We start from the raw sequence: 10,551 nt of genomic DNA, 5'->3' as shown, positions 1-10,551 counted from the left end.
CATGTCATGTTCATTCATCTCTTTCAATTTTTCCATAAAATTAATAAATATCCAGGCTGTGATCTCAGGAGGGAAGGCTGAGCATTGCTAAATGAGGTGCAGGAGCCAGAATCTCCAGAGGATGCTGCTCCTGGGCAAAGGGTTCCCATCTGGACCATAAAAGCTGAAGACACCCACCTGTGGTAAAACTGGCAACAGGTGGTGCTGAGATAACCATTGTGGGTTTTTTATCTTGCAACATCCCAAGAGATGTTTTCACAGATGTGTCAGAAGAGAAAACCTGATCTTGTTTTTAAAACTTGGTATTATGAAGCTGCTGGTGGCCGCTGTCTCGTTTCATGCTCACCAAAATGAATATCTCCTGGCGGCAACGCTGGGAAATCCCAACGTGGTTTTGGGAGCAGCATTTTTCATGGGGAGCGCAAATGCCAGCACAGGCTGCCCAGAGAGGATGTAGAGTCTCCGTCCTTGGAGATGCTCAAACCTGGGCTGGACACAGCTTCAAGCATCTGGCAGGAAGACCCTCCCCATCTCTCCATCCTGCTGCAATTTTGGCAAGTGGAAAATTGCATTGTTCCCCCACCCCGAATAATTAAATCACGTCTTTGCTAAAGTCTCTGAAGGAGGATGAATTCCCTATTGGTAAATTATTGTCATTAGGAGATGAGTTGTCCCCTCTGAAGGTTCCTGGTTTGGCCGTAGTCTGGTAGACCTGAGAGAAGCACAGCGTTGGCTTGTGTGGAGTTTCTGCCCTCCCTTTTGAGTGTCATACACATCCCTATTACAAACCCAGCTCTGCTAACTTAGGTTGGAGCTGCTCATCTGCTTCAAACCACTAGTGGAATTCAGGATGGGGGGTGAGATAGCCCCCCCAAAACCTGTCCCAACCTCCTTGCACACCTAAATCGGGGCAGGATGTGCTCTTGAGGTCCAACTGATGGGGCCGTGCACCAAGACAAGCTCTTAAAACAAGGTCCTTAAACTCTTCTCAGGCCCTGGAGACAAGACCCACCCCTGCCTCCCTTAGCTTCCACCCGGCTTTCCCCAAGTTACGAAGTGCATCTACTCCAAATGTCCCACTCCTGCCATAGGCAGAGCAGATCACTTCTAGCTGTACTCTGGGACAACTGGGAGGGAGGCAGTCCCTGCAGTTTTGACCTGTTTTAGGGTTGGATAGCTCAGGAGGATGCAGGACAAGGGCTTGGGTACAAGTGGTGCTTCCAGCCACCCCACAAAGAAAATGAGCAGAGACAGGTCCATGTCGAAGGCATTTATTGCTGTGGTGACTCGCTACCGTTGACCCTCTGCAGCGGCAAGAGCCACTGGTGTGCAAAGCAGGGTGTCCCCTGCCACCCTGGCACTGCCCATCCCTGTCCCCAAGCCAGGCAGGTGCGGTGCTCAGGGCTGGATGAGCACGGGGAGCCTCGGCCGCGCGGTGACAGTGAAGGGCAGTGGCCTCAGCGCCAGCCCGTGGATGCAGTCCATGGTGAGCTTCTCCGCTGGGTTGGCGTGGAAGGAGCACTGGTGGAGGAGGATGGCAGTGAAGAGGAAGAGCTGGAGCTTGGAAAGCTGGTCGCCGATGCAGCGCCGCTGGCCGGTCGAGAAGATCATCACACTGCTGGCCCGGTCACGGTCCAGGCACTGCTGCTCGTCCAGGAATCGCGTGGGGTCGAAGCGCTGGGGCTCAGGCCACTTGCTGCTGTCGTGGTTGACTGACCATTGGTTGACGAAGACCACGGTGTCCTTGGGGATGTGGTAGCCCTCCAGCTCCACATCTGCTGTGGTGGCGTGCGGGATGGTGATGGGCACGAAGCTGCTGTAGCGCAGGGTTTCGTAGATGAAGGCCTCCAGAAGAGGCAGGTGGGGCCGGTCCTCGGCTGTGGGCAGCCGGCCACGTCCCACCACCCGGTCCAGCTCGGCCTGAAGGTCCTGCTGGAGCTGTGGGTGCTTCAGCAGCAGCAGGAGGACCCATGAGAGCGCAGTGGACGTGGTGTCCTGCCCTGCACCAAAGATATCGGTCATGGCGCTCTCCACATCCTCAGGCCCCAGCCCATGAGGGGACACGCTGCCACGCTCCACGGTGGCGATCATGACATCGCTCACGTCACGCATGGCACGCGGATCAAAGGTCTGGCGGTGCTGCACCACCTTGGCCTGCACGAAGTCGTGCAGCTCCTGGGTGAGGGCCTGGAAGTCGCGGTAGACACGGCGAACGGGGTTGGGGAACCACAGGAGCCAGGGCAGCACGTCCACCAGGCTGCCTGCCCCCACCGTCTGCCCAAAGCGGTCGTTGCGGCCCAGCAACGTGGCGAACTCCTCATCAGCGTGGCCGTAGCGGCGGCCAAAGCAGAGGGCGCAGAGGACGTTGGCGTTGGCCACTACCAGGAGTGGGCAGGGCTGGAAGTAGGCTCCATCATGGCTGCGCCTCAGGAAGAGCCGCACCAGGTCCCCCGCCTCAGCCGCCACGTGCTGCTCCACCTCAGCCGCCGTCGAGCGGGCGCGGAGAGCGGCATGGGCCAGCCGCCGGCGCGCCCTCCACTGGGGTGAGCATGCCCCAAAAGCCACGCTGCGCCCTCCTGACACCAGCCCGAAGGAAGGGAAGTTGGGCCGGCCGGCGAAGTGAGACCCCAGCCCCACCAGTGCCCGCCGGATGGCCGCCTCGCCGTTGAGCACCACCACCCGCCGGCTGCCCAACCGCAGCTGGAAGATGGCCCCGTAGCGGCGTGCCAGGCGGGCGAAGGCCAAGTGGGGCAAGCGGCCAAGCTGCAGGACGTTGCCCACCAGTGGCCACGCAAAGGGTCCCGGTGGGCTCTTGCTCCCCGCAGCCCCTCGAGATGCTCGGCGGCGGGTCCCAGCCAGCAGCAGGAGGGCACCGAGCAGGAACAGCAGCAGCAGCAGCAGCAGCGACCCCGTGGCCGCCCCGTCGGGGCCCCCCATCATCGCTTCCATGGCTGCAGCTGCTCTGCAGCAGGGTCGGGGCTCAGTGCCGCTTTATGGCCGCCTCCGAGGGGGCAGAGCCTCTTCCCTCCCCCGGGGAGGCCGCTGCTGAGCATGGAGAAGGGGGGGGGAACGGGCGGAGCCGCCCCGATGGGGTGCACGCAGATGGGGTTTTGGAGAACTGTGTGGTTGGGGGGCGAGGAGGGAGAGCGGAGACCCACCCCGGGGGGCAGTGGGGTTGAGATGTGAGGGGAGGAGGGATTTGGGGAGCCACGGGAGGTGAGATTTAACATGGGGGAGTGCTATCTGCTGTACCATCACCGCGTCCCCAGTGGCACCTGGATGGCAGAGGTGAGGTTGGCTGGGATGTGGGGTGCATGGCCGTGTTTTGGGTGTGCTGTGCTGTCACAAATCCTCCTCCGCTGGCACCCTGAAAGTCACAGCCAAACAGTTCAATGGGAACACCTCTGAAATGCCCGAAATGCTTACTGTCATATAAAGATACATCCCGGTTTATACGTGCTGCCAAGTGATTCCGCCCGGAGTGCTGAAGAGGGAAGAGGGGACGAACAGGGACGGAGCAGGGAGCTGCAGGGAGCGCATCCTGACAGGCATCTGCTGCTCGGCGTCCTGCAGGCTGGATTTTGGCTGCAGGGTGGTGGGGAAGGAGACGGCGATGGTGACAATGGGGGCAGGCGTTGGGGCCACCAAGTGGGCTGCCCACAGTGAGGAGCGAGCCCCCTGCTCGGCTTCAGCAGCCTTCCTGCAGCTGCGGGGTTTTCAGCTCTGTCTCAGAGCTCGGCGGCGGTTTTACAGAGCTGAGGTTTCGGCTGTTGGCAATCCGTGTTTGTCAGGAATCAAGCTCCGTGTCAGGTTTCTGCTGGTCTCACAGAGCCCAGCACCAGCTGCTGGGAAAAGAAAAACCTTTGCGGGAGGGGGGGGGAAACGTAATTTGTTTCCATGTCAGTACAGTCGTACAAAACAATAGTGCTTGATTAGGTTAAGATGCGGTTTTGGGCTCCCAAAACACGAAACCAACTTTGATTCGCAGCAGTTTGCCCGAGGCTCAGCCCACAGTCCCTGTTGGCACTTCTTGTAATTAAAACATTACAAAGATTTCAGCAGCGCCTCCTGCCCCTGCAGGGTGGCTCTGGGGATGTTGGTACCTGCAGCTGGATGCGGCGGTTGTCTCCTTACATCCCCAGCGAGGCAGATGGGGATTGGTGCTGCAAAGGTTTTGTTGTAAAGTCTGCTGCTCCCAGCAGAGCAGCACATGCCATTTTCCCGGGCAAAGGGAAATTAATTCTGCACAAATATTGCAAAGTGGGGTGTGGGGAACTTTTGAGTCCCTCCTTGGATGTTTCCCATGTTAGTCACTCCAAAAATCAGCATCATTTTGGGAACATTTCCATGTGGCAAGGTGTGCAGGTGAATAGTGCTGGACCATCTTGGTCTCTGTTGTCTTTTTCCATTCTTTTTTCTTTTATCATTAACTTTTTTCCTTTCATTTTTCTAAAAGCTTTACCAGCCAGGTGAAAAAAGCTCAGTGTCAGGGAGATGCACAAAATAAAAAAGTACAACAGCAGCAAGGTTTACATGGCTGTACATGCCATGGAAATGGTGAATTGCTCCTTGATCCAAGTGGAGAGGGTTTGGCTCCTTTTCCACTTTTTTATTATTACTCTTTTTTTTTTTTCTTTTTTTGGGGGGGAGGGGGGGCAGGATGAGGGGTGCAAGGAAAGGCACAGAAGGAGAGGGGAATTTCCAGCCTGGAGGCGGTTAGAGCCAGCAGCATGTCCAGGCTGTTTTAAAACAGTCTGAAATGTCAGATAAATCGGTCAAGGTTGAAAAGTTTGGCTTGTGGCCTCATCTTTACAGCTGCAGAAATAAGTAATGAAGCTGTTATGAAAAGAGGGGAAAAAAAAAAAAATCTAGATGGGCTTTTACTAAATTCACTCATCTCTGGGAGGGCACAGAGGGCCACACTGCCAAAACAAGAGTTTGAGTCACTAAAAAAGAAAATCTTGATTCATTCCTTTTTTTTTTTTCTAGATAGGGTTTAACACAGCAAATTCTGCAGCTGCTCATGTTACCTTATGCATATAACATATCTTTTTTCTTGTATACAAAATAAACACAAGATCTTGTAGGGATGTTCATGGAGCATTCTTTTTTTAATTTTTATTTATTTATTTATTTATTTTAGGTGAGCAGGGGTATATAAGGTTCAAGAAGAGCATACTGGGGCTGTTTGGTGCACTATTGACATGTGCTGCTGTTCCAGCAGAAAAAGGAGCCTGTTGTGCTCTTTGCTGGAAAAGATTTATTTTTTTTGTGTCCTATCTGAGTCATTGCTCAGTAGCCAAAAGCCTCAGCTTTGGGTCTGGCACAATTAAAAGCAGGGCGTAAGCAAACTGGTACAATCCTTTGTTAAAATGCGGTGCTGGGGAATTCGACCCAAAATGCTCCAAATGGCTTTGTTTTCACTCTCAGCACATCCTGACCCAGAGGGGATGGATGTGGGCTGCAGGGAGGGTGGAAAGAAAATCTGAGCAAAGCTGAACTTGAGATGAAAAAATGGAAGAAAAAAAAAAGACAGAATTTTTATTTTTTTCACTTAGAGTAGGACATGGGGTTATAAGCAAAAGGATAAGGATTGGTTCAGTTTCTCTCCCTTCTTAATAATCTTGATAATAAGTAGCAGTAATTTTACAATTACAACTGAAGTTACAACTGTCAAGGGACATGAAAGATTTATTTTTGCCAAGTGACTCCAAGAGATAAATTCATCTCAGTTAACAACAGCTCCTGTATCATTCTCAATATATTTGAAATTTTTATTCCAGCGTACTCAGGGAAGTCTTCCTGAGAAAAACAAAATGTAAGAGGAAGCATTAAATCAGCAGCCTTTTCTTGGGAAGATAGGAAGAAAACTATCGTGGGTATTGAATGTAAAGGCTGCAAGGCTTGTGACATGGCATGAAGATAGGGGAGAGGGTGTGAGGCTGTCCAGGTATCATCTTTGGCTGAAAATTAAGATTTGGGGCTGGATGGGCCGTGTTCAGCTGGTGCTATGAAAGACGCCTCTTTCCCTGTCTGCTCCTGCCCCCTACACATGTGTTCAGCCAAAGCTTGGGGCAGCAATGGGAAGGAGGTGTAGTGCTGAGACTTCCTCCAGTGCCTGAGGTATATGGATCAGATTCATAAATATATCTATATCTAATTGTTTTTGCAGTTAATTGCAGCTGAAGCTCTGCACAGAACAGCAGAGCACAGCCCTTGGTGGTGTTTAAATGCCTGACACTGCTCCAGTTTCTGCTTCATCACATTAAGTTCCTGACGATGTCCTGGAGGCTTTTCTCCAAAGCAAGGGTAATTTTATTTTTATTTTTTCCCCCTCTAAATTTCCATGGAAAGTTCCTTGGAAAGCAAGCAGTCCAGAAACACCCAGCTCCCAAATACAGCACGCCCTCCTCCTGCCTGGTGGGGGCCAGAAGAAATCAGGAGCAAAATTTGGCCGTGGCCCCAGCCCTGGCTGAGAGTAGCCCCCAGGGCCTGGCCTGGAGCTCAGAGGTGGACAAACCTCTTACCTTGAAGAAGGACATCCCCATCTCCCCAGGTACAACCAGAGCTCTGCCCTAGCGAGGTGTCCCTTGAGGACTTCGAGATGCTGGTGCAATTAAATCATCGCTGCTTAAATGAACCAGGTGGGCACGCATTACGTTTCCAAGCACATTGTACCTCCCCAGGACGTGCCATGTGGGTGCGTGGTGCTGTTTTCTCCCTTAAAGAGAAATAAGAAGAAAGGTGTTTGAGATGTTAATCCTGTGCTTTCATACCCACTGTCTATCGATGCTGGTTAGATGCTTAACCTGCCCCAGACACCCCTCTCTTCAACTCCTGGTGCTGGTGAGAAGAACCCCACCACTGATCTCGGTATTTAGGAGCCTTAAACTCACTCCTATAGTTCACCCATTCATTTAACAGCTCAGTTATGGGCTTTTTGGTGCCACCCCCTTGGATATTAATACAAACAAGAGACCCCGAGCTGCATGCAGCCGCCTTCTGAGACAAGCATGTGTCATTTAACGTTGCTTTGTGGGATGTTTTTCAGCATGAATTTGAGGCAGTTTGAAATAAATGCAGAGACCAGGCGATGCCTGCTGCAGGACGAGCTGGGGCTGGAGCTGGCTCAGGCCACTGCCAGCAGCAAGCTTTGGATCGAGCACAAGCTAAACAGAAAAACGCACGTAGAAGAGGGGGGCAGGCAACCGAGCTGACAAACAAAAAATAACCCCAACATCCCCAACCAAACCAGGCCCCTCAGGCCGATGACTGCTTACAAACCACCACCAGAAAAGCAAATGCACATGAATTAAATGCCTTAAAAAAATAAAATAAAACACGGCATTGGGTGGGGGGAGAGGGTTTCTTTCTAAAATTGAAACCACATTTGGAAAAATAAATCTGTTGTAACATCCCGTTTCCTCTCCTGATTGGCTTACCTCTTGTCTAGTCTGATGCTGGACTGCTCTGGAGGGTCCGTCTCATCCTCTGTCTTTGTAGAGTCCGCACAGCAGCAGAATTGGCTTTAACCACATTTCTGAGGCTCTTTGGGGGTCTCCCTTCCTCCCCCCTCACTAAACTCTCTCCTGAAACTGAAGGCCAAAGCGGTATGGAAGGGAACCAGCAGACTGTGCCTGGTCTTTGCAGTCACAGCAGGAGCCTACAATTTGTCCTATGAAACCACCAGCACCAGGACTGATCTGTGCCAATCAGAGCAGAAGCCTGAATAGTTCAAATTCAGTCAAGTTATGCAGTAAGAAGCATTACCTTGGACTTGGGGCAGTTTTACCTCTGGTTGTTTTCCTCCTCCCCAGCAGCACGGGTTGCATGAGGTCGCCCCTTTCCTCCACTTGACCTCAGGTCTCGGCGGGGAAACCTCAGCCCCAGGAGCATTGCACTACGATAACCCAAACCACGTGCAGAGATCCGATGGTTTGTGGTCCAGGTTGTGACCTTTAGCAAATATTCCTTGCCGTAATTAAAATCACATCCCCGAGAAAGCTGGCACACAGCAGGTTTGTGTTTGCAGAGCGAGAAGGGAGCCCTGGAGCCACACAGCAGCGCTTTCGCTGCACTTGCACCACCACAGCCGCATCTGGAAAAATTTAGCGTTCGCTCCTAAAGCTGGGTACTGGGAAAACTTCCTTCCCCGGCCACACACAGTGCTGTGAAGTCAGCCAGCTCTCTGCCCGCTGAGCAAGATGCTCGGAGCTGCGAGCTGGGGCTGTTCTGCTCAAGGAAAGGCAGAACGTTTCTCAGTTCGACACTGTGAGGCTTGCCTCGCTCCCCAGGCCTTGTGGTTTCTGCGTTTCACGTTCACATTACGAGGGGTTTTAATTTGTGTGCAAAGCATAAATTGCATAGCTAACAGCGCTGCCGGTTTTCTGGGAACTCGAAACAGATGCAGCTGCCTTTGGAGGATGGGCAGAGTGCTCACAGTGGCACCCAACCCACACTGGAGGGGCAGGAGTTGGTCCAGTGGCAAAATGCAGCTCCGGAGACTGATGCCAAGCCTCCAGGGGAAGAAAGCACTGCAGGCTCCATCTGTGCAGTTTTAATCCATCAAACCTCTCTCCATCACGCTCTAAGAGCATCAGTAGCTCAGCACAACGCAGGTATTTCTGCACACACTTCGGCCATCTCATCTCAACCATAAATTCCTCTTCACCTCTGGACACGTGTCCGGATGTAGCAGAAGTTGGCCGGACGAATGTGGGCCAAAGGATTGCGCAAAGGCACACAGACATGAGAACTCTAAGAATTTTTCAGTTAATATCATTTCTAATCATATTCCACTGCTTTGAGAGGGACTGTAGAGTTTTTGGGAAACATCGAACTAAGTATTTTAAGGAGATGACAGGAGAAATGTTTACCGAAGGAATATTAATTATACCTCCTTGAGATTAAAGCATTGTTGACAATAAGCTTATTTTAATTAATGTTTCAGGGCCTTGTGTCATAAGCAACTTCAACCCTTTAAGGAAATACTTGCCTGTGCAGCTGCTACAGGGATGTCATCAGATAACTTGAGGAAGATCTTACTAAAAAGGTTCTTGTGCTTAAAAGAAACAAAACTCCTGAAATCCCACTGAGTTCAGATTCTAGGCTGTATAAGAGCTTAGAGAAGTATTTCCCATTTGTTTTGCCTCTGTTACCCCAATCACAAAGTTACAAACCTTTCAGCTAGACAGAAGTACTTCAGGCTGTTAGAGAAAGCAATCTGCATGCTGAGCATTACATGACCAGAGAGCTTCAGCCGTTATTTGAGTTGGTTAAGGCTCTAAGCAGACTTTGAGAAGGAGAAAAAAAGGAGTTAGATTGAAAAAAATGAGTTAGACTGAACTGTACTGCACTGACTTACAAAGAGATGAATGCTGGAGGATTATGATCTAGACATGTCAGAACTCCCCCTCCACAAAGTTCACTGAAGGGAAGCAACAGAGAAACCAAATGTGACTTTTTAACCTTCAGTGTAGCAGGCAGCAAGAAGCCACTGTCTCCCACATCCCCTTAAATTGCCATCTGTATGTAAGTGGTACTTGCACGTTTACAACGTGGGGTCTCAAAAACGAACTAACACCCCCCTACACACCAGTGTGGACTGTCAGAAATTGTACCGAAGCAGCAAGCTGTGCACTTTCAGGCCTCCACATTGAATATCTGATCAGAGAAACAAAACTTCAGAGAAATGCACGATCAGAAGTGCAATTCACTAAAAGCAGCGTGGTTGTTCTCCAAATGAGCTAACCATACTGCCCAACGTTGCTCAGTACCACTGTGCGCTAAGCCGATAACGTCTCAAGCAACAAGACAGCCCAAAACATTTCTTGCGACGTTTGTGTAACGCTTCTCTCAACCTTTGGGTCCTTGTGGAATTTTTAAGCGTATCATAAATTAAAACCCAGCTCATTTAAACCCCAAATGCAATATGAAATAAGATTTCAGCGTTCTATTTTATCTTAGTAGCAAGTGAAAATGTATCACATGCAGACACGTGAAGGAAAGCATCACAAAGGGCACACACCAGCATTGGTATCTCACTGGATAGGACCTGTGCAGGTCTCAGCTGCCTTTCCCTGGCTCTCCAGCTGAGCTGTTTCTCTGCCAGTTCCCTCAGCCCATTCCCAGCATCACCTCACCTTCTTGCAGCCCCTTTGCCCAGCGAGTCCCTCATCCCCTTCCTCACATTTGTTTGGCCTGTTTTTCCTCTCTACACTTGTTTGCTCCTACTACTCATCTGGGTTTCCCAGCCAGTCTTAGTTTTCTCTTGATCAAGAATTCTGGAAGAAAATCAGGTCCAGGAACACTGCAGTCCCTGAATTTTACCTGTACAAAACCAGGACTGACATTACAGCCCGATTCTCAGATCAGGTCCTGAGCAGAGTGTACCCAATGCATAAAAAGGAAAAGCTGTGAAGGTCTGACAAGCCTCCAGGTGGATCGGATCGGGGCAGAGTGTAAGGTTTGTGACTTGGTCACCTGTAAGCAAGTACCTGCAGGGTCAGCAAGAGATATTTCATCAGCGTCAGACAAGGTTCTGCCAAACGT

At 51.0% G+C, this 10,551-nt stretch overlaps 1 protein-coding gene across 1 annotated transcript; it reads right to left on the bottom strand.

Annotated features, from left to right (window-relative positions):
• Positions 1-1,255: 1,255 nt before the first annotated feature.
• Positions 1,256-3,780, bottom strand: LOC101802395 (cytochrome P450 1B1). Its single transcript, XM_005029378.5, has one exon. The coding sequence runs from the start codon at positions 2,947-2,949 to the stop codon at positions 1,399-1,401; it is 1,551 nt and encodes a 516-aa protein (XP_005029435.4). The 5' UTR covers positions 2,950-3,780; the 3' UTR covers positions 1,256-1,398.
• Between the last annotated feature and the right edge of the window lie 6,771 nt (positions 3,781-10,551).

Source organism: Anas platyrhynchos, chromosome 5 (genome assembly GCF_047663525.1).
Source record: "Anas platyrhynchos isolate ZD024472 breed Pekin duck chromosome 5, IASCAAS_PekinDuck_T2T, whole genome shotgun sequence".
Lineage (NCBI taxonomy): Eukaryota > Metazoa > Chordata > Aves > Anseriformes > Anatidae > Anas > Anas platyrhynchos.
The sequence above is the reverse complement of the archived record's forward strand: the minus strand, read 5'-3'. Positions and strand labels throughout refer to the sequence as shown.

Excerpts from the sequence above, each read along its gene's own strand:
- LOC101802395 (XM_005029378.5), bottom strand. The coding sequence starts at position 2,949 with ATGGAAGCGATGATGGGGGGCCCCGACGGGGCGGCCACGGGGTCGCTG.